The sequence below is a fragment of the Ziziphus jujuba genome, chromosome 11 (genome assembly GCF_031755915.1).
Source record: "Ziziphus jujuba cultivar Dongzao chromosome 11, ASM3175591v1".
In the NCBI taxonomy this organism is placed as follows: domain Eukaryota; kingdom Viridiplantae; phylum Streptophyta; class Magnoliopsida; order Rosales; family Rhamnaceae; genus Ziziphus; species Ziziphus jujuba.
In genome coordinates, this window is record NC_083389.1 from 27,823,146 (window position 1) to 27,845,260 (window position 22,115).

The 22,115-nt window shown below is 34.0% G+C and overlaps 8 protein-coding genes across 10 annotated transcripts; 2 read left to right on the top strand and 6 right to left on the bottom strand.

Annotated features, from left to right (window-relative positions):
* Positions 1-1,178: 1,178 nt before the first annotated feature.
* LOC107430274 (transmembrane emp24 domain-containing protein p24delta9-like) lies at positions 1,179-3,105 on the top strand (the record flags this gene model as incomplete). The annotated part of the gene is made up of 4 exons (XM_060812953.1): positions 1,179-1,322; positions 1,456-1,665; positions 2,702-2,778; positions 2,867-3,105. Coding segments are annotated over 4 exons (576 nt in total), but the record flags the coding sequence as incomplete, so codon positions are not given.
* Positions 3,106-3,458: 353 nt separating this feature from the next.
* LOC107404691 (cell wall / vacuolar inhibitor of fructosidase 1-like) lies at positions 3,459-4,367 on the bottom strand. The gene has a single exon (XM_016011676.4). It carries the CDS (start codon positions 4,198-4,200, stop codon positions 3,649-3,651), a length of 552 nt encoding a protein of 183 aa, XP_015867162.2. The 5' UTR covers positions 4,201-4,367; the 3' UTR covers positions 3,459-3,648.
* A 1,158-nt stretch (positions 4,368-5,525) lies between these two features.
* LOC107404689 (cell wall / vacuolar inhibitor of fructosidase 1-like) lies at positions 5,526-5,969 on the bottom strand. The gene has a single exon (XM_016011673.4). It carries the CDS (start codon positions 5,967-5,969, stop codon positions 5,526-5,528), a length of 444 nt encoding a protein of 147 aa, XP_015867159.4.
* Positions 5,970-6,684: 715 nt separating this feature from the next.
* LOC132800055 (cell wall / vacuolar inhibitor of fructosidase 1-like) lies at positions 6,685-7,219 on the bottom strand. Its single transcript, XM_060812954.1, has 3 exons — positions 7,213-7,219; positions 6,949-7,059; positions 6,685-6,884 (listed from the first exon to the last, which is right to left on the bottom strand). The coding sequence occupies exons 1-3, from the start codon at positions 7,217-7,219 to the stop codon at positions 6,685-6,687; spliced, it is 318 nt and encodes a 105-aa protein (XP_060668937.1).
* Positions 7,220-8,644: 1,425 nt separating this feature from the next.
* On the bottom strand, positions 8,645-9,380 carry LOC107405303 (cell wall / vacuolar inhibitor of fructosidase 1). The gene has a single exon (XM_016012333.4). It carries the CDS (start codon positions 9,312-9,314, stop codon positions 8,781-8,783), a length of 534 nt encoding a protein of 177 aa, XP_015867819.2. The 5' UTR covers positions 9,315-9,380; the 3' UTR covers positions 8,645-8,780.
* Positions 9,381-10,561: 1,181 nt separating this feature from the next.
* Positions 10,562-14,995, bottom strand: LOC107405307 (cell wall / vacuolar inhibitor of fructosidase 1). Its single transcript, XM_016012340.4, has one exon. It carries the CDS (start codon positions 11,225-11,227, stop codon positions 10,694-10,696), a length of 534 nt encoding a protein of 177 aa, XP_015867826.2. The 5' UTR covers positions 11,228-14,995; the 3' UTR covers positions 10,562-10,693.
* Positions 12,408-12,890, bottom strand: LOC107405298 (cell wall / vacuolar inhibitor of fructosidase 1). Its single transcript, XM_016012327.1, has one exon. The coding sequence runs from the start codon at positions 12,888-12,890 to the stop codon at positions 12,408-12,410; it is 483 nt and encodes a 160-aa protein (XP_015867813.1).
* Positions 14,996-17,022: 2,027 nt separating the features above from the next.
* Positions 17,023-21,152, top strand: LOC107405310 (uncharacterized). Of its 3 annotated transcripts, none has more exons than XM_060812783.1 (3): positions 17,023-17,679; positions 19,094-19,375; positions 20,786-21,152. In XM_060812783.1, the coding sequence occupies exons 1-2, from the start codon at positions 17,317-17,319 to the stop codon at positions 19,328-19,330; spliced, it is 600 nt and encodes a 199-aa protein (XP_060668766.1). In that variant the 5' UTR covers positions 17,023-17,316; the 3' UTR covers positions 19,331-19,375; positions 20,786-21,152. The 3 variants fall into 3 exon arrangements, with proteins under 3 accessions (XP_060668766.1, XP_060668767.1, XP_015867828.1); XM_060812784.1 differs by lacking the exon at positions 20,786-21,152 and adding an exon at positions 20,151-20,306; XM_016012342.4 differs by lacking the exon at positions 20,786-21,152 and having other exon boundaries at positions 17,024-17,679; positions 19,094-19,782.
* Positions 21,153-22,115: the final 963 nt, after the last annotated feature.

Here is a 22,115-nt window from a genome sequence, read left to right on the forward strand (position 1 = left end):
AAAGGAATGTGTGTGTGTGTGTGTGTGTGTTTTTTTAATAAAAATTTGTTGATGGCATGGAAATTATCATAGTTTGGACCCAAACTTTCTCTTTCTCATGTAAAATAATTAGAAAATAAAGGATATATTTAAAAAAATTAAAAATTGGAAGGGTAAACGTTTGTGTAATTTAAAGTATTATTGATAATCGATAATAGAGAATGTCATTCTTTTCTTGCTACTAATCTCCTTGTAAATATTGGAGTTATATATCTAGCTTGTATGTAAGTAACTGGTTTATGTTGGAAGCAAAAAAAGGAAAACCAAAAAAAAAAAAAAAAAAAAAAAAACAGTGATGGTTTATGTCATTTTCACCAACTAAAAAATTGTTTTCTTAGAAGAATATTTTTGTGAACACTTTGTTCACAGTTAATTGAGCTTGCCTCCATCGTTTGAAGTATATAATCAACCTAACACATCTTCTAATACTTGATATAAGTTGGATTCTTTCACACACACACACACACACTAACACATCTTCTAATACTTGATATAAGTTGGATTCTTTCACACACACACACACACACACGCGCGCACACTTTGTTGGTGTGGTTTTGTTTTTGTCAATGTTCTTTCATTTGCAGCTTACCTGCTTCATTGACTCTTAGGATAAAATGTCTTATATTCAAGGGGATTTAAGTCATGGTGGCAATCATATGAATGCAATGCCTGAAATTTCACTTGGTGTTATTTTATGTTACTAGAGATTGCAACGGTAGTCTAGTACCAGTGTGTGTGTGTGTGTGTGTATTAAATTCTACTGATAGTGTATAGGATCACATTATAACAGCATCAACTAAGGCCTATCATAAGATCAGTTTCCATTTGACTGAGCAATAACAGCTACCCAAATCTGGGGGCCAAAATTAACAAGATGCTGATAATATTGATGGGAACTCAATATTTACAAGGTTTTCTTTTCTTTCTTTTTTTAAAATTTTTTTTCAAACATTTGCCAAGGTATTGGACATACCAGGCCCACCAAAGAATCAAAAGCCATAGAAAGGAGACTTTGGGCTTGTTTGTTTCACCGGATTGGATGGGATTGTGTCCCAATCAGGTGTTTGGTAGCAAAAATAAACAAGTGGATAACTTAACCGCTACAGTGAAATAATCCCTCTAGAAGAGGATTAAACTGACCCGTCTCTCCCCCTGGGTCAGCTTTTTATCCGAAGCTCATCGAAGGCTGGTCTCTTTCGCTGGTCTCTTCCGCTGGTATCTCTGGCCAGATCAACCCCAACGAGGGTCATCCTCTTCCCGATTCCCACAAGCTCACACTCCGGGTATGCTTAAATTCTGAATTTTATTATTTTTTTATTTCGAAAAAAATTTTCCCATTTTTTTTTCAATGAAATTTCATCAACTGGGTGTTAGATAATTTGTTGGATAATTTGTTTGGTTGATTGAAATTTATAGGTAACTTCGCAATATGGGAATACCCTTCACTCTGCGGACCACCAGGATTCAGGGCAGTTCTCATTTGCCGCTGCGGAGGCCGGAAGTTACATGACTTGCTTCTTTGCCCCAGATCACAAGCCCGAGACCTTGTTGACTGTTGATTTTGATTGGAGGACTGGGGTTTCTGCTCAAGATTGGTCCAATGTTGCTAAGAAAGGCTCTGTTGAGGTAAAGTTTTTCTTTTCTGATTTTTCTTTTCCGCAATTGGGTTTGGTTTATTGATAGAATTTAAGTTTGCCAAAAGGTAAATGCTTTTTATATGTGGGAGCATAAGTTCAAGGCAAAAGAACGGGTTTCCTTGGCATTTTATATTTCCTAAAGTTATTGGTTTTGTTGTGGGGTTATCAAATTTATTCATGGTTAATAACTGAGGTTTTTGATAAACCCATTTTGTGGTATTCTCATATGATAATTGGGACTGAAAGAGAAAAAGAAAGGTAAAAAGAAAGATTGGAACTTGGCTGTTCTATGTGAAAAATCTTGATTCCGATGTTATTGTAAGCATTAAGAAATGGTGCAAGTTATCGACATCATGTTTGTCAGTTAGCTGAAGCACTCTACTATGCTTATTGGTAGAGTGGTAGGTTGGCGATCAACCTTATCCATCTTTCCAAATCAGAATGGACAAATACGACCATGGCAAATCACTGTACTAAACTAGATTTCTAAGGTCTAAAGACAAAAAACATAAGCTTTGCTACTTGGTCAGAGATAACTGTATATCTCCAGCTAAGGAAATGTGCTATTACCATACCTTTTAAGAGATATGTTTAGTGTCATTAGACAATCTTTACTGTGAAAATCTTCAGAGTACAAAAAGAGCATCCTGCAAATTTTTTTTTTCTTTTCTTTTTTTCAACTATGCTTTGGTTAGTGTTAAAACGGTTGAGTGTATGATAACTTGTGAGCTAAGAACAAACCATCCTTTCTGTTGCCTTTATTAAGAGTTGTTGTGACTGAGTATGATTTTTAACGTAGTTGATATGTGTATGATTAATCCTATATGCATTAAATCATTATGTTAGGTAAAGAATAAGGAAAATTAGTTCTCAACTTCCCTAAATTCAATAGCTTTGAGAGTTTGAGGTATATCATTTCTCCTCAAGTTGCGTCATTGAATTAAATACTTCACAAATTTTGCAACTGGCAAGAATGGGATGTTGAAACATTCTTATGATTTTATTTTATTTTTTTTGAATGTCAGCTAATGGAATTGGGGCTGAAGAAAATGTTGGATACTGTTACTACCATTCATGGGGAAATGTTCCATCTTCATTTAAAGTAAGCTATTATTTTTCTGCAGCAATTTTAAAAACAAAAAATGAGAATTCATTTGAAACTGTTCTTGATGCACAACATCTCTTTTCAGAGAGGAAGAAATGCAGGAGCTCAACAAATCAACTAGCACCAAAATGACCGTGTTTACTCTTCTCTCAATTGTTATTTGCTTGTTGGTGGCAGGAATGCAGTTATGGCACTTGAAGACCTTTTTTGAGAAAAAGAAGCTCATTTAAATTTGAGTGGGTTTCAAGTTTCATGTCATTTATCTTGTGCTCTTGTAAATTATTTGCATGTATATATAAATATATAAATTTACAAATTTAATTAGATGTAATAATCTTTTTTTAATATAAATATAACTTCTAAAATTTTCATTTTAAAAAAATAAAAAATATAATTACAAAATAGTTCAATCCAGTCCAATCATGCACCAAACATGGGATAATTAGTCCATCATTCAATTTGAAACTATGTCAAATATAGTACTGTACCATTCTATCCTATCCAATCCTGTCCGATCCTATCCGATTCGGATCTATCCGGCGTACCAAACGCCCCCTTTAGGGCCAGACTTAAGGACTCCCAAACCTCGATCCGCTCAGGCATTGTATGGACGTTTAAGACCAAACCAAACCCAGCATGGCAAAGCCTCAATCCATTAGACAATTTAGACATAGAACTCAGAAAACAACATAAAAATTCCATTATCTACGATTGAAAATTACTGGCTCTTCCAACTTCGTCTTACAACTATCTAAACACAGACCACGAACTTTATCAAAGATCAGAGGAGAAGACCAGAGACCAATTTCAGAGAGAGAAAAAAAAAAAAATACTTCTATCTTTCACAAAAAAGAAACCAATAAAAATTCAATCTTTTTGCAGTGCATTGATAATGGCTGTAGCTATATCTGAAAGATCATGCACTATACTGTTCATATCAGTGAGTGGCGACTTGGTTGATCCAGAAAATGCCTTCTCGCAAGCATCAGCTTCCTTGGCAGCATCAGAAATGCCAAAGTTTGCAAACCCAAAATGGCCTCGGATCAGTGCTTCAATGGCTTGCGGGAGGCTGTATTTCACTACTGGGATGTACAATTCCGCGCAGTTTGCCAAGGCTCTCTGCAACTGTGGCTCTGGGGCTTGCTTCAGTAGAGCTTGGATGTAATCCAATGTGCTTGTTGTGTTTGAGAGCACGATGTTGACCATTATCATGGCCAGTCCATTGAGATCAGCATTTGAGCTTTGTGGATTTGATTCTAGAGATGAGATGCAGAGATCATAATGGGGTGTTTTCTTGCATGTTTTCTTAATCAGATCGTTGGGCTCTTCCTGTGGTAAAATTGAGCTTTGGGCTAAGAATGGAAGTAGAATGAAAATGTGGAAGAGGAAAATATACGCTGTAGAGAATTTGTGGCTCATTTTTTGTGTAAAGTGAAAGATTGGGAAAGTAAAAATGCCCCTGCTCTGTAGTGGGTTTTGGTTTTCTTTTGGATTGTCAAATTTATACGCAAAGTAAGTACCGGTTTTTTGGTGCTTTGTATGGTAGAGCCTCTGGTTTTTGTAATTGGTCAAATCAAATATGCATCACATATTCCAATTTGATTATTCTGTATTCATTCATATAACTTTAGTACTGATTAGGGCCTTTTTGGTCTCGAAATTTGGCAGCAATTTTGGGTCTCAAGAGCCATGTGAAAGTAAAGGGGAAATATATGCTTAAATACCTTTGTTAGTTTTTGGCAATGGGAAAGAGACAACCAATGCAAAACAACAAACAGAAGAAGCCATCTTAAGAAGACAATGACAAAACTTTAAATACAAAAAAAATTAAGAAAGTGTGTGTAGACTGTGTAAGCCATGACGATGGATGTCAAGATATTTTTCTCTTTTTATTTTTAAATTTTTTGAACTTTGTCTTCTTGCTTTCACCTCCCTCCTTTTTCCTTTTGTTTTTGGTGAGATCCAATCGATACCTAACAGCTATACTCTGTCAATGTATAAAATGTTGGTGAATGAGTTGTATCTTGTGATTTAGCCTTCTTTTTATCTGTTTTCTCTTTGACATCCATGGAACTTCTAATTAGCCTCCTGATATATATATATATATATATTATATAATATACACACACATACATATGTGTATATATTTAGATATATAAATATATATGGTCATTGACTTCTCTATTTCTAATGCGATAACACCATACCCCACCATACCCAGTTTCACTCACGAGTCCACGACTGTTTAAAATCTAATTCTTTACAGATTTGTTTGTTTAATTCTTCTTGACCAGGATTAAGTTGGGCTTCATATAAGTCCTTAACTAAGCATTGGTTATATAGCACACACTTAGAATTTGGTTACACCCAAATTTTTGTAGATTGAAATGGTATCCTTGGCAAATTACCCCAGCTTCTGAGATTTGCACAGCATAAGTTAAAAGTGGTTCATTTTGATAAATCCTACCCGTTTATAATTTGTCATTATATATGTAACATTGATTATCTCAGTGTATTTGTAAATAATCAAGTTTTTATATGTTGGTTAGGCAAAATGAGATCAAGACCAAATCACTGGATGCAAAGTTGAAAACCATTTTAACATACAAATATAGAGAGAACAATACCCTTGTCTGCAGTGTTTTATGTCATAAACTTAATGCTGTTTATTGATTATTAAGGAAACATCACTACCACAAGGCAAAGATGATCGAAAAACGCAAGATTATTCAATGTATCATACATTAAATTAGTAGCCTCACTATGGCCCTAGCATCATCGGATGCGTCATGAACATATTTGTTCATATCAGTCAGAGGAGAACTCCCTGATGAGAAACCATCTTCACAAAAATTAGCTTGAAGTACAGCATCGAAGAAGCCATCTTCTGCAATATCATAGGCACCATTGGTTAAAGCTTTAATGGCTTGAGGGAGATCAACCACTAAAATGGCCTTGTAGTTTTCAACACAAGAAATCAATGCATCCCTGTCACCTGAACTTTCCTGGAGCAAATCTTTGATGCGGTTTAGAGTATTCGCCGCCTTGATGTTTATTACATTGGCCATTATGAGGGCCAATTCAGGATTATCTGCACTGGAGCTTTTAGGATCTGAGTTAAGGGAAGAGACACAGATATCAAAATTGGGTGTTTGTTCGCATATGTCTTGTATGAGTTTTTCGTCCATTGTTCGGTCCCTGCATTGGGTTATTGGTAGAGAAATGATTAGGAGAAAAGTAGGAACAAGAAATGTGGCTGCAATAACGCTCTTCATATTAGCAGGGTATTTGAGAAAAGTGATAATTTGGTTGATGCTTCTATGAAAGATGAGAAACCAGAGAAAGGGAAGTTGGTGCAACTTATGCTTGAGTTGCACTGGATTTATAGGATCGAAGTTTGAAAAGGCCTTGTCACAAAGGAAGAAATAAATATTCATGGAAAGATGACATTTGTTCCACTACATTTTCGTGTTGTAGCTTCTTTTTCCTTTCCTTCCTTTCCTTTCATTTCCTTTCCCTTCCTTTTTATTAAAAAACATTTAGTCCTATATATACAGATTAGCTAAAGGATATCTGAATTTTTAGCTACACCGTAGATGGTTATCACTTTTCATGGCATGTACGAGATATAGATATACTGACTGTTAATGTGTTATGGTCAAGTTTTGGATAAATCGTATAGAAACGTTTATAGACTATCCCCCACTTCAGCAATAAACCATCAGATTGGTTCATGTCCAAGTTTATTCAGCTTGCATATCCAAGGAATTAACATCCTATAAAGCTCATAAATAACTGAGATAAGAGAGAACAATCTACAAAGTTTCACGACAGAAAAGCTGATAGTGTTATTCCATTTTATATAAATCAGAGACTGATTAAAAACAAAATTAGTATCATCCATCAAAGCAGTGTCCTCAAAATGGCTCTAGCAACAGCAGACACATCATGCATATCCTTGTTCAGATCAGTCAGAGTAGAGCTGCCTGATGAAAAACTTTCTCCGGAACTATCAGCCACAATAGCAGCGTCGTTGAAGCTATCTTCTGCAAATATATAGGCACCTTTAGTTAAAGCTTCAGTGGCTTCAGGGACATCATAATCTAGAATGAAAATATGGTAGTCACCAAAAGAACTCAATCCCAGCGATTTCCCTGGCTTCTCGACCTTCCTTAAGCATATCGTTGATGTGATTCAGAGTTTTTGTTGCCTTGTCCTTTACTATATCAACCATTATGAGGGCCAAAGCAGAAACATCTGCATTAGAACTTCTATGATCTGATATGAGAGACAAAACACAAAGATTAATTGGGTGTCATTTTGCAGGTGCTTTTAATGAGTTTTCCATCCATTGGAAAAACCATGCATTTGTTTTAAGGTAGAGAAACAATTTGGAGAAAAGCATGAACTAGAATTTTTCTGCTATCAAACTCTTCATCTTTGTATGATCTAAGAAAGTTGATAATTTGGTTGATCTTTAATTGACTTAGCTTATTATGGGAAGATAAGAAATTTGACAAATAGATATGGTGCATATACTTGAGTTCTAGTACCTTTATTAGGTAGCTTAAGAGATCAGCCACAAAGAAGAAGCATTTATTACAAGGTGACGTTTGTAAGTTTTGATTTATTATATTTCTAGGCACAAATCCTCCCTGGTTTTGTCCTTTCATATGGAGGACATTAATTTCTGCCTTTTCTTTTTTTTCACAGGGAAATCCCTAAAAAGAGTTATAATTTATGCATTATCTTCTGTATTTTTTGCTATCTGCAGAGATGAAGAGCATTCATATGTCTTTTTGGTAATTCCAGAGCATTCATTTTCAGTACCATTGAAAAAAGAAACTTTACTATTACACTAGCATTGTATCCAAACAAAGTAATCAGAAAAAGTGGATTGCCTTTTTCTGATTCTTTAAACTATTAATTACAATTTGTTTACTTTCCCTCTTTTCAATTTTCCTTTTCTAATATATTTGGAATCTAAATTATGTTAGAATAATAGCCACAAGAAAAAGTTCATGAACAAATTTGTTGTTTTTCTCAGGTTTGAGAATTTCTTTTCTTCTCACAACTTATAAATTGTAGATGTTTTGGATATCAAAGCATTCATTTTTACAATAAATTGAATATTAATGGTGTTTAAAGTTTCTTCCATGCAAATTTTGAGAAGGGAAAGAAGTTTATTCGGTTTTTTTGTGTTAAGTCATAACATGGATGGAAAGTATGGAATTTTTGGAAAGAAGACAAAAAAAAAAAAACAAAAAAAAAAAGATAAAAAAAAAAAAGGGAAATCAGTTTCAAATGAGGTCACTTATATTTGTTACCATTCAAAAATTAAAAGAACCAGAACCATCGGTATTCTGCTACACCTACAATAAATCATGGAAGGTGAAGCCAGCTGCCAACAACCTATTACCTTGTATTTGCCCTTATTCTATTTGACTGTTTAGATAAATTAGGCAAACTTACTTGGAAAAAAAGAAAAAAAAAAAAATTCCCCTTTAGAATTGAGTATGAAGAAGAAATAAAAAAAAGAAAAAAAGAAAAAGAAAAAACAATAGGATTGAATAATAAGAGGAATAAAGAGATATTAGAATTTAAGGAAAGTATTGGATATTGAGAAAAACCATGTTTGGTAACTAAAAAGTAAATAACACTAAGCAAATGCCATAGATTGCCAGTTTTATATTGATGAATAATCTCCATAGGTCTTTATTTCTTCAAAAAAAAGGAAAAAAACAAAAATGAAAGACAGAACTCATCTTTAGAAAACTTTCATAAAACGGTCCGCAAAGACCAGAATTGCAATCCAATTTCTAAATAAGAACATTATAATGTTTCAAATTTGAACAAAAGCATATATCTGTATTTTACAGGGATATATTCCATTAATTTCTTCTCAAAATATACTACAAACTAAAACAGTGTACAATGCATATTATCAATCAAGGAAACATCTATAACCTGTAAGAAAAGACACTAAGTATCATCATCCATTAAAGCAGTGTCCTAACAAGGGCAGCAGCAATAGCAGACACATCGTGGATGTATTTGTTCATAGCAGTCAGAGGTGAACTTCCTGATGAGAAACCTCGTTCACAACTATTAGCCTCATTGGCTGCATCATTAGCACCATCTTCTGCAAATTTATAGTCTCCTTTGGTTAAAGCTTCAATGGCTTCAGGAACATCACCTTTCAATATGGCATCATACTTGCTATAACAAGAATCCAGTGCCCGCCTTTTGCCGGCTCCTGGACTTCTCTTAAGCAAGCTATTGATGTGGTTTAGAGTTTTGGTTGCCTGGGATTTTATTTTATTAACCAATATGAGGGCTAAGCCAGGAACATCTGCAGTGGAGCTTTTTGGATCTGATTTGAGAGAAGAGACACAAAGATCATAGTTGGGTGTCTGTTTGCAGGTGCTTTCAATGAATTTTTCATCCATTGGAAATATTCTGCATCGGCTTATTGGTAAAGAAAGTAGGAAGAAAGCATGAACAAGAAATATGGATACTGTAAACTTCTTCATCTCCTGCAGGGTTTTGAGAAAGTGTGAAACTTTATTGATATATGAGTAAATCTGTGAAAGGGAAATGGGTGTAACTAGCTTTTATAGGCAGCTTAAAAGACCTTTAATAATTGAGAAACAAAAGTTTTTTTTGCTTTTTAAAAAGGAGACCTCATGATTAGATGTATATACGTTATCTATAAAAATAAAAAAATAAAAAAAGGAGAGAGATTTTGGATTTATTAACTTTCCTCACAATTCAACTTGCAGAAGAGGCAAATATCCTCCCTGGTTTTTCCTTTTCATATGGGGGCAATGATTTCTTCAATTTTTTCTTTTTTTTCCATAAGCATTTATATTTCTAATACCAAACGGAGAGGTTATTGCAAATTCCAATATTTGATTAAATTTATATAAAAACAAGGTAGTCTGCTGATTCTAAGTTTTAATTGCATTACCTTTCTAGTTCTTTATCCATATTGTTCACAATTTGTTTACTCGCCCTCTAATCTACCATTTCTACATATTTCAACATTTGGAACCCAAATAATATTGGAATAACAGCACCATTTAATTCCATGTGACATAAAATATGTTTTCCACCACAATGAATATTTATTTGCAAGCATTCCATGCCATATTTACAAGTGACTATCAAAGTATGCAGGGAATATCATATTACTAACCACAAATGAGCTACTTATAAATTTGTAAGAAATAATCATAAAAGACTAACAATATACAAAAATAGTTCCATATATACGGAAAATATACAGTAAGGAGTGTATAAAAAAAAGAGCAAAATCGCAATACTTTAATTTTCACTTGGTGTTATTTGATGCTACCAGGGATTGGAACAATAGATTCTAGTATTAGTGTATGTATATATATATATATTTATTTATTTATTTATTTTCTAAATTCTACTGTTAGTTTATAGGAGCATATTATTACCAAAACATATAACAGCATAAACTAAGGCCTATTATAAGATCAGGGTTTGTAATTTTTAATTTATTATATTTCTAGGCACATATCCTCCCTGGTTTTGTCCTTTCCATATGGAGGACATTATTTCTGCCCTTTCTTTTTGTCAATAAAGAAATCCCTCAAAAGAATTATAATTTATGCATCATCTTTTGTATTTTCTGCTATCTGCAGAGATGTAGAGCACTCATACATCTTTCAATAATTCTAGAGTATTTATATTTCAGTACCAATGAAAAAAGAAAATTTACCATTTACCTTAACGTTGTATCCAAACAAAGTACTCAGAAAAAGTGGAGTGCTTTTTTCAGGGGATATATTGCATTAATTTCTTGTCAAAGTACACTGCATATTATTAATTAAGGAAACATCTACATAACTTGTTAGAAAAGAAACAAAGTTATCATCATCTATCAAAGCAGTGTACTAACAACAGTTGCAGCAATAGCAGACACATCATGGACGTATTTGTTCATATCAGTCAGAGGTGAACTTCCTGATGGGAAATCACTTTCACAACTATTAGCCTCATTGGCTGCATCATTAGCACCATCTTCTGCAAATTTATAGTTTCCTTTGGTTAAAGCTTCAATGGCTTGAGGAACATCACCTTCCAATATGGCATGATACTTGCTATGACAAGAATCCAGGGCCTGCTTTTCACCAGCTCCTGGACCTCTCTTAAGCAAACTATCGATTTGGTTCAGAGTTTCAGTTGCCTTGGATTTTATTAAATTAACCAATATGAGGGCTAAACCAGGAACATCTGCAGTGGAGCTTTTTGGATCTGATTTGAGAGAAGAGACACAGAGATCATAGTTGGGTGTCTGTCTGCAGGTGCTTTCAATGAGTTTTTCATCCATTGGAAGTACCCTGCACTGGCTTGTTGGTAAAGAAAGCAGGAAGAAAGCATGGACAAGAAATATGGACGCTGTAAACCTCTTCATCTCCTACAGGATTTTGAGAAGGTGAGAAATTTTGTTGATATATGAGTAAATCTGTGAAAGCGAAACGAGTGTAACTAGCTTTTATTGGCAGCTGAAAAGACCTTTCATAATGGAGAAAGAAAGTTTTTTTTCTTTCTAAAGAGGACACCTTAAGATTAGATGTGTATACATGATCCAAACACAAAAAGAAAGGAAAGGAAAACGAAAGAGATTTTGGATTTATTAGTTTTCCTCACAATTCAACTTGAAGAGAAGGCAAATATCTTCCCTGGTTTTTCCTTTGCATATGGGGGCATTGATTTCTTCCATTTTTCATTTTTTCCATAAAGAAAGCCCACAAAGAATGTCAGAGCATTTATATTTCAACACCAAATGGAGAGGTTATTGCAAAATCCAAAATTTCATTAAATTTATATCCAAACAAGGTAATCTGCTCATTCCAAGTTTTAATTGCATTGCGTTTCTAATTCTTTATCTAAATTGTTTTCAATTTTGTTTACTTGCCGTTAATCTAGTCTACGCTCGGACCCAGCAATTAATAATTGAAAAACGATGTTTCCTTGTCAATATAAAACTTGTCGTAAAAAACAGAAAAAGATAAAAGGCAATCAATCAAAATCAAAAAAAACAAAAAACAAAAAATGGAAATAGTGAATCAAGATCTAGATAGATCCATATCTTTATCTCTATCCACGGAGCTGATAATATTGGAATAACAGCACCATTTAATTCCATTTGGCATAAAATATGTTTTCCACCACAATGAAGACTTTATTTGCACGCATTCCATGCCAAATTTACAAGTAAATATGAAAGTATGCAGGGAATATCATATTGCTAACTACAGATGAGCTACTTATAAATTTGTAAGAAATAATCATAAAAGACTAAAAATATAAAAAAACAGTTCAATATACATTGAAAATATACAGTAAGGTGTGTATAAAAAAGACTAAAAATGCAGTTTCATATATTTCAATAATGAAAAGCTTCTCTTTTTTGCTTTCCTGTTTGTCCAAAATGTGGTCAGTCATCGATCAAAACTAGCTAAAGAACAACTGAAATTGAACTAGCTAGTAAGTAGTTATATCATGAAACACCTATGAGATCAACCTAGCTCAAGAGTGTTTGAATAATGGACAAAACCACCTCAGAAAGTTCATTAACATATTTGTTGCTTTCACTTAATGTTGAGCTTCTGAGGTTTTTCGAAATAGTTTTCACATTTCTGGGCCTCCCTACCTGTATTTGTAATACCATCAGTAGCAAATTTATAATTTCCTTTGGTTAATTCTTCATTGGCTTCTGGTATGAGAATATTCACAACAGTATTGTACACTTCATTGCAACCATGTAAGGCGGTTTTCACTGCCAAATCTCTGGTTTCTATGTACACAGCCTTGATGTAATGCAGAATAGAAGTTGCATTTTCGCTAATCTTATTAACAGCTATAAGGGCTAGCCCTGGAGCATCTGCTTTGGAGCTATGAGGGTCAGAAGATAGTGAATTATAGCAGACTTGGAAGTATGGTGTATTTTTGCATGTTTGCTTTATCAAATTTCCATCGTTTATAGCAGATAATTGCATTGATGGAAGGAGGATGAGGCAGAAGAAAGCAATATGGAGAAGAATTGAAGATGATAGAGAGATCAAAGTATTCATCTTGGCCAATAATTGAGGATGAAAAATGGGGTGGAGGGAAGATTAGTTTCAATATTGTGAAGGGGAGGGAAATTTAAATGGTGCCTAAAACAAGGTAAGGGCATTTGTAGCCCCATGGAAACAAAAAAAAAAAATCAGAGAAAACAAAGTAGAATTCTCTAGACTTTCTTCATATTTGTGTAGGAAATCCTTTCATGTAAACAATAGTAAGTTTAGCATGAAAAATTGACACTTTTCTTCTTTTATTTATTTTTATTTTTTATATATAATTAAATGGGAGCCTTGTTCTAGTGACTAATTTGGCATTGAAAATTCAGCAGGAGGCTTTAATAGTTGCCATTCAAAAAATGTCAATTGAAGTGCATTGCATCCATGAGTTTAGAGAAAGTGCTATATCTAGTACTGTTAGTTTGCTCTCCATGTTCTCTCTTTTTTTGGCTACAAATTGCTCTCCTCTCAGTACTTTGGCTAAATATAGTGACAAACGCCTCTCAAATGTCTGTTCCCCACACCATTGACATAATGTGAAAGCAATGACCAATCATCACAAAATACATTTATTTTTTCCCCTTTCTTTCTTTTTGCACTTTTGATGGTGGGTTATTATGTTAAGAAAAGCTAGGCAAAATAGTAAAGCTTTTCTTGGAACAGAAACAAATATAATACTCTAATCTAACAAACTTACAGAAACTGGAATCCTCAAAAAACAAAACCAACATATATCCAAGGTTTTAGAGAACTGAAAGGCCGGAAAATTGGATTGTACAAACGGTGTTATGAATTAATATCAACAACACATGCAGATTAGTTCTTAGAAAATGATAATGATCTGATATTTGATAAAAAAAGACAATCTAAAAGCAGATTTTTAGCAGGACAAAAAACAAGAAAATGCCTCACCTTTTGTTAGACAACCAAAATTAAAAAAATAATAATAATAATAATAAAAAATGAATGTAGAAACAAATAAAACTAGCTCTCTGTAACATTAACATAAAATTAATTAAACCCATTGCCCTTTCAAAGGTAAAACAACTACTATCCGATATGGCAGTATCTACGCAAGGAGTTTCTTCTGGGAAAGTAGTTCTCCAGTCTTGATGAACAATTTCTGTTCTTTTCAGTCCAAAAGACAAGCAAAAGAGTTGAATAATGTTGATGCCTGGACACCAAAATACAGAACTGCTATAATTCATAGATAGAAGAAGAGGAATTTATGTATAGGACTTCGAATCCAATCAAGTTAGTGTCTTTTGCAATTGGATTTGAAGTAGACAACTCAATTACAAATGTTTGAATCACAGATTATGGACAAGAAAGAATTCATGGATTCTGCAATGAACCATGGATTTTTTATTTTTTTTAACTGTGTGAATGTGATGAACCATGCTATATATCCTTAACTAATCCAACAAGATGATAAAATAAAATAAAATAAAAAATTGTCATATTTCCAACAAATTATGCAAACAGCAGATAAAATCTGTAGTCTACCCCAATAATAATAATAATAATAACAACAACGATTCCAAGTGAAGAGTGCAAATAAAAAAGAATCAGATTGTACAACCACAGAATAGAAAGAAGAAGCAAAGCATGGCTAACAAAGCTAAGGACTCCACAACTGTCACAAAAGTCCAGAAAACACTCTCAATTATTGAGAGCCCAAAGAAGCTGAAGCTCTGGAAGTTCCACCAAGCTGTGAAGTTTGTGAGGTCGAATTCCGGCCACCGGAATATTGATGCTGGAAGAGAAAAATCGAATTCCAGCCACCGGAAAGCTGAGGTGTACCACCTGGTTGGGCACATATCTTAGTCTAATTAATATCTGATCCTCTGCTGCTGATTTTTTGTTATGTAATTTTGCTCTCTTTTGGGTCGGGAACTAGAGGGTACTGTGGCAGACCAAAGGGTTGGATTTTGAGGCATTATTAGTGGGATATTTTGGTAGATATCGTCGTTTTGTGTGGGTTTCTTTATCAACTACACGTGTTTTATAAAGGATTGACCAACTCATTCATTGGATAGTTATCTAATCTAAACGCTTCTAAAGATGACGATGATTAGGAATGCAATTTGTCCTGTACGACATGAGCTTCCACCGTGCATCCTCTTTAATGGGATAGTTTTTTTCTAAAAAATTGGGATTATGGGAGGAATTTAGAGTAAAGGTTTAAAACTCGAATGGGGATGGAGAATAAACATTCCGTTTCAAATTCGGTCAAGTATATGTATTTATTTTTTAAATTTTTTTTTTTACTTTCATTTATATAAAATATTAATTTTTTCTTTTCTTATAAGTTCCAACATTAAATTTTTAATTTTAACTGCCGATATTGATGTATTTTATTATATTTTTATTGTATTTTGATCAATTTATTTATATTTTATTCATAAAAAAAATGATATAAATTTTTCAAAAAAAATTATATAAATGAAAAAAAAAAACAAAGGGGAAAATCGACCCGTCCTATCTCCGATTGGTGAATCTCTATTTCCACCCTGCCTAACATGAAAAACCACGATGACAGAATAGAAAATTCTCCTCGAAGATGGAGATGAAATTTTAAAAACCGATCTCATCCCATCTTGATGACATTCCTAACGATGATGTATGGCATTCTGCGTGGCTAAACACTCATATCTTATATACAACTACTGTATGTACATATATTATACTATATTTTTGTACCAAAAAAAAAAATACATATATATATAGATATTAGATTATATTATTGTATTTGCTTAAGGTTTAAGCATTTTCCATTCATAGGAGAAAAAAATAAAATAAGAGGAAAAATAAAAGGCCCCTAAATTATTGCATATTTTGCACACTAATAAAATGCCTTTTTGTTACCAAATATAACATATGAAAAAAGTGCAAAATTAAGTCTGTGGTGATTGGAAAAGAAGAGTGAATAGTGGTTGAGATTTCTTGGAAGATGATAGCATTAGATAGCAGCGGTCAGAGTATAACTGGTTACTGTATGTGAATTGCTATGATAATTTACACAGCAATTGGTTGAAGGGTTGGCGAAGGTTTTTTGAGTTAATTTGGTGAAAAACTGGGTTTGGTATATGAAATTTTCAACGATTATTGGATATACACCTTCCAAGAGTTGACTTTTAGGTGAGTCTTCCTCCATATTCCATATATATATATATATATATATAGAATGCTAAAATACACAAAAAAAATATAAAAAAAAAATGGAAATTTACATGATGAAGTTGGTGTCGTGTTGGACTGTATTTATTTTATATATATTTTTATTTTTTTAATAATATCTAATAATCTAAACCTTGCAGGCTAAGTTTTGAACCATTGAGAGTGTCAAAACCCTGTTGTTTTCCACGTGTTTAAGACATTCCATGGTCTCTTACGCACAGAGAGATAGAGAGTTGAAAGAGATTGAAATTCATAATAAATAATTTTGATGGATAAATGCGTTTCAACCTTGTGCTTTTATTATGTTTCCAGTGTTTATTTGTGAGACAAAAGGGTTAGGATATGTGACGCACATTTAACCACCGTAGAGATAGATGTGGTAGATAAAGTATTGTACATGATTTTGTAAAAGATTTTTATTTTTTTGTTTTATTATTTATTTTGCCAAGAGCATGGAAAAGGACATGACCATGCATTTACCTCCTTATGCCATTATACATGAATAATATTACAAGACTCGATGCTGACGTGTTTTGGCATGAGCATGCGTCTCCTACATGCACAATAACTCATTTAAAAAAAAAAAAATTGATTTTAAATCAGAGAGTATTCAAATTCACTATTATTTATGAACGGAAATTATTATGAGTGTCTTTTCAAATTGTATTATTTTATATTGTTACATTTTAATTAACTTTTAAGAAAAGATTAATAAAACAAAACCGAAGGTAAAAAAAAAATCCAAAAAAACGAAAGAAAAAAAAAACTTAAAATAATATTGGGCCATCAATGAAAATAAATATCATGTAAGTAAGGCCCAACTTACGAAAAAACCCAAAAAAAAAAAAAAAAAAAACTTGAAAGGTGAATGGGCTGGCTTACGAATACCAGCCCAGAGAAATGAAGAGGAGACAGAACCCTAACCCTAGATCGGAGTACTTCACTGCACGTGAGAAGCAGCTGACGAGGAAATGCAGAATAGGGCGCCGCAATGACTCTTTTAGCACGAAAATACAATTTCTCTTACCAGGACCGTCCGATCTCATGACACGTCATCAATCCGCGTGAACCAGCGTTTCAACGGTTCAGATCAATGGTTGCAGAGCTACTGGTAGAGGGAACGAAGAAGCTCCTCTCTTCTCTCTCTCTCTCTCCCAATCTCTCCCTCTCTCTCTCCTTGCTTGGTATTCCAATTTCTTCTAGTTTGTTTTCCCTGTAAAATCCAATTTTCTTTGGAAACTTTAGCTGAGTTGTGAAGATGAAGGTTATGGATGAAGTAGTGGAGGAAAACGAAGTAAAGAAATTGAATGAAGAAGAAAACGATGAGACAGAGGACAGCCTTGAATATGAGGAGGAAGAGGACGGTGATGATGATGAAGAAGAGGACGATGATGATGGGGATGAAGATGATGATGATGACGACGACGACGATGAGGACCAAGAGGATGATGATGTGCAGGAGGTTGTACAGTCCTCCGGTGGTCCCCCTGTTCAGTCGGTAGACGACGACGACGATGAGGACGACAACGAGGATGAAGATGACGAAGAAGGCGATGGTGATGACGATGACGACGACGACGATGGAGACGACGACGATGACGAAGACGGAGAAGCTGAAGAGGTAAAATAGCCACAACCTATTTTTCCTTTTTCAATTTTACGGTTATTTTCTACTTAGGAGATTTTCTTACAAGTTTTCTTTACCTTGTTAAAAAGATTTCAGATCTGGAGCATGGTAACCGGTTCTTAAAATTTAAGGTTTACAGAAATAATAGTAGATTTGCTTTGTAATAAATTCATTTATTTTTCTCCATATGTTATTTTTGTGCGTATGATTTAGATTCTATGTATTCTCAGATCTGTTTCACAAATTTTTATTTTTATTTATTTTTTAAAAAATTCCCCTCAAGCGGTATCAATTTCTTTATAGATTCGTTGACTGAGGTTATGTGTTTTTGCTGTTTTACATTCTTAATATGTAGAATGGTGGTAGGTTTTACAGATCTGGAGCTCTCTATCATGGTTCAGTGAATTTTAATTTAGTTTGAAATTTGTCTTGTGCATATGGTCTTACTGTTATCTTACCCCATGTGATTCATTTAGTAGAATTATGAGTCAATTTTTAGGTGTAGTTTATGGATAATTATGGTTAAATGTTTTAAGATTGTTCCCCTTGTTGTTATAGAATGATGTTAGTCGTGATGTGGAAATATTTCGCCCTTCATGATGTCCCTAAGTTTATAGTTGACTTGTCTAAAGGATACTGTATTGGTTGTAGGTATTCTATCTGTGTGTATTCAACTAAGTTTTTAATTCGAGTATAGGCTAAGTTTTCATAGTTTGTGAGTTTTTAGTTCGAGTATAGGCTATCTCTAAGTTTTCATACTTTGCCCTTCATTTTTCTTTTAAACTAATCAATACTAAAAATATTGATTGAACGAGAAAGACATGAATATATCGGCAATATTGAGGCTTCTCTACTATGGTGTTTCCATACAAGTCCCCCATTTTAATTGGTACGTACCATGAAATATTTTTTATTCTTACTTCTCCACTGTAGGCCTTATTTATATATGACCCCTTTCGATAAAGTAAATCAGACTTTTACTTTGCTTCTGGTTGCTCATGGCGCCAGTGTTACTCTTATTTAATGCATGCTGGATTCCATGGTCTAATTTGTTCTTTTTTTGATGATGATTCATATCATCAGAAAGTTCACCGATCATGTGCAGAGGGTACAAAATTTAGTTGAGTTGAATATGTATCTTTTAAGTTTTCATTATTGAGAAATCAAGATAATTTTGGAGCTTCTGTAGCTGTTTTGATTTAATTAACATATTTGAATAACTAGAACAGTTTATTAGTTGTTTCTTTCCAGTTTTTCTCTTTGAATTACATCTTTTGTTCTATACTCGCTATGATGGATATTCATGCAGTGAGATTGTAAATCATCTTCTCAGTTGATATAGATCTTACTCTGTTTTGAGTCTGCCAGTCTAAGCTGATGTTGATAATTTCTTTTTACAAAATTATAGGAGGATATGGGTACCGAGTACCTTGTCCGGCCGGTGGGCCGTGCTGAGGACGAGGAAGATGCCAGTGATTTTGAACCAGAAGAGAATGGAGAGGATGAAGAAATTGACGAGGAGGATGAAGATGAAGGTGATGATGGTGGGAAGATTGAGGCACCACCAAAGAGAAAGAGGTCAGATAAAGATGATTCTGATGGCGATGATGGTGGAGAGGATGATGAGAGACCATCCAAAAGATAGGGCTTGACCCCTTTTTGGTATGAGGAGTGACCATTGATAAAATAGGTCAATCTTTCTTGCTCTCTTTTAATCTCATCTCCTCTATGTAGAAAAAGAAGGGTAGGATGCTTCCTGAATTCTATTTTTTTTTTAATTCCTGTTGCTGTATTATCATGGTGCAGTATAATTAGGGCTATAAGTTACAAATTTTATCTGCTAATGCTTTAGTAATTTGGGGGTATGGAAAAGCTATTGAAAAAAAGCTGGTTTAGGGTTTATTGTAAGTTTCAGAACTCTTAGATAAGTCTTTATGTAGACTTTTGATGTTCTCATTTAATAGGTTGGTTGCAGGCTTTGTAGGTAGATTCCTTTGTGCTTCTAATATTTGGTTGGTTGGATGTTTGGTGGTTGTTATGGTTCCATATAATGAGTCATGGTAATTATTATTATTATTATTAATAACTCTCTTATTATGTCTGTCTGTATGAACTGAATGAGATCATTATCTTTGGAGGATTGGTTGGTGGAAAATTGAAAATCTTGTCTGCCTTATCCTTTGTTGTGTTGTGGGTGTGGATCGAATTATTTTTTTATTGTTCCTTTAGAACGATAGCAATGCTTGTTTTCATGTTTGTGGGGAATCTGTCCCAAATATGATTACAGAAATGCCCATCATATAAGTATCGATGATTTCTTTCATTATATATAAATATATATATATATATATATATATATATTTTTTTTTTTAACTTTATTATTTTTAGGTGATAAGAGGGTCGTGGGGATGGGGTGGAGAGGTGAGAGACCTGGGCCCTGATTTGTGGTTGTGTTTTTTGAATAGGGTGGGATGGCAAATTTTGGAACCGAACCGGACTCAATAGACTATTCTAACAATGACGGTGTCTGTGGCCTAGGGGGACTCGAGCCGTTGGTGGCTTTTGCAACACCCAAAACAAAAGGAAAAAAATAAAAAATAAAATAAAAAATAAAAAAAGTAGGGATTTAAAGAACTGAAAATGAGATATGTCCAATGAGCCGAGAGAGATGCGTTAATAAAATTATTAATTAACAGAGGGGGCATATTTTGTAATACCCTTTTGGGTAAATTTTAAAAGTAGCCTGGCCATCTAATGCTATTCCATACAAGTTTGCCTACTTGCAAAGGAGTGGAGGAGTGGGGTCCTTTATATTCACATGCCTTGTCTCTTTCTTGTCGACGTGTGCCTTACCAATTTGCCATCGACACTCTTTAGCCTTTCGAAAGACCCACAACAACACTCCCCAAACTTAAAAGGGGTCTTCTGGTCGATAAATATTGCTCCGGTCCTCCGGATAGATACTCTTTATTTTTTTTTTTCTCTATATATTCATATTTTTTGTTGTCTTTTTTTTTTTTTTTTAAATTTAATAAATTGTTATGAATGGAATAATCGCTTGCTGACAAAGATATTATTTGTTTATTGTGCGTGGAAGCAGATATGAGTGGGGGTGGGCGACAGTCATGGCCTGAGATCTGTCCAGTATGATGAAGAAGCGAAGATGATGCGGGACGTTGCGCAGAAGACGACGACGAAGATAAAAAGAAAGAAGAAAATGATGCACCACGTCAGCTGGTGATAGAGCGTGTAATGCAGATGAGCGCGTGGCTACCACTACTCCACCGTCTGCTGAGCTGCTACCTAACCTCAACCCCACACTATCGAAATCCTTTATTTAGCAAAAGAACAGGCTTATATTAAGAACCACAAAGATAATACAACAATAATAAAAACTACCACATAACAACCTATAAATTCACCCCCGTGCCCCTCCAAAATAATAATAATAATAATAATAATACAAACTCAAATGTCAAAGTTTGGAAACTATGAATTCAAAGGACACAAACTCAAATGTCAAGGTTTGGAAACTATGAATTCAAAGGACGGAACAAACAAAATAAAGTTTAAAGATGGCAAATAATTTGGCAAAAAGTCCATAGATAAGAAACGAAACCAATGTGATTGTCATTAAAGAAGAATGGGAAGCAATAACATGGTAACATGTAGTGGTAGTGTTAGAAATATTATAGGAGACCCAGCAATCGTCCGTTATAAGTACTTCTTCATCCGTCGAGTATACAAGTTTCTTAAGGACTTAAAAACGAGGGCTTAACCTGAAGAAAGTGTAGGCCCGCGACACTTAATACAACATAATTATCGTCTTCAACATAACTATTTTTCCTGTATGAACTTGAGGAAGATAATTATGTTGTAAAAGTATAGTTGGCCTTTCCTCGTCTTCAGGTTAAGACTCCGTCAACAGTCCTTGAGAAACTTAATAAGGTAAAAGATAATCAATAAATGAAGCTGCTGGTTAATATTTCCTCTACCATCTTTTCCATCCTCTTTCTATGTCTTATTCACCGTGCAGTGACATTCAATCGTTTTGCCGGAACGGCAAGTCGTTTGTTTATAATGGGTAAACCCATATTTTATAGTAGGGCATTCGGCCCACATTTGATGTTGGACTTGTATGGACCTAATTGTGTTGGGCTTAAACCCACACCTATAAAGACCTTGGGCTTGGGAAAACTGTTAAATGGAGGATGAGTAATGTCAAAAGTTATGGTCGGGCTGCTAAATTTCATTGCTAATGAAATGGATTTGCGGCACAATCTACATCATGTCAACGTTTTTCTTTTTTTGAAAAATTGATAATAATTTGTGGATAGAAACTTCCATGCTTAATTTCGTAGGGTCTTGCTTCCGTTCTATAAATGGTGATCATCAATATTATTAATTAACAAATGTGGATATATGAAAAT

Bases quoted from the DNA above. Each gene is read 5' to 3' on its own strand.
- LOC107404691 (XM_016011676.4), bottom strand. From the start codon at position 4,200: ATGAGCCACAAATTCTCTACAGCGTATATTTTCCTCTTCCACATTTTC.
- LOC107404689 (XM_016011673.4), bottom strand. From the start codon at position 5,969: ATGGACGAAAAACTCATACAAGACATATGCGAACAAACACCCAATTTT.
- LOC132800055 (XM_060812954.1), bottom strand. The intron at 6,885-6,948 runs GTCGAGAAGCCA...TTTTCATTCTAG, and splicing joins CAACGATATGCTTAAGGAAG to ATTATGATGTCCCTGAAGCC.
- LOC107405303 (XM_016012333.4), bottom strand. From the start codon at position 9,314: ATGAAGAAGTTTACAGTATCCATATTTCTTGTTCATGCTTTCTTCCTA.
- LOC107405307 (XM_016012340.4), bottom strand. From the start codon at position 11,227: ATGAAGAGGTTTACAGCGTCCATATTTCTTGTCCATGCTTTCTTCCTG.
- LOC107405298 (XM_016012327.1), bottom strand. From the start codon at position 12,890: ATGAATACTTTGATCTCTCTATCATCTTCAATTCTTCTCCATATTGCT.
- LOC107405310 (XM_060812783.1), top strand. From the start codon at position 17,317: ATGAAGGTTATGGATGAAGTAGTGGAGGAAAACGAAGTAAAGAAATTG. The intron at 17,680-19,093 runs GTAAAATAGCCA...ACAAAATTATAG, and splicing joins AAGACGGAGAAGCTGAAGAG to GAGGATATGGGTACCGAGTA.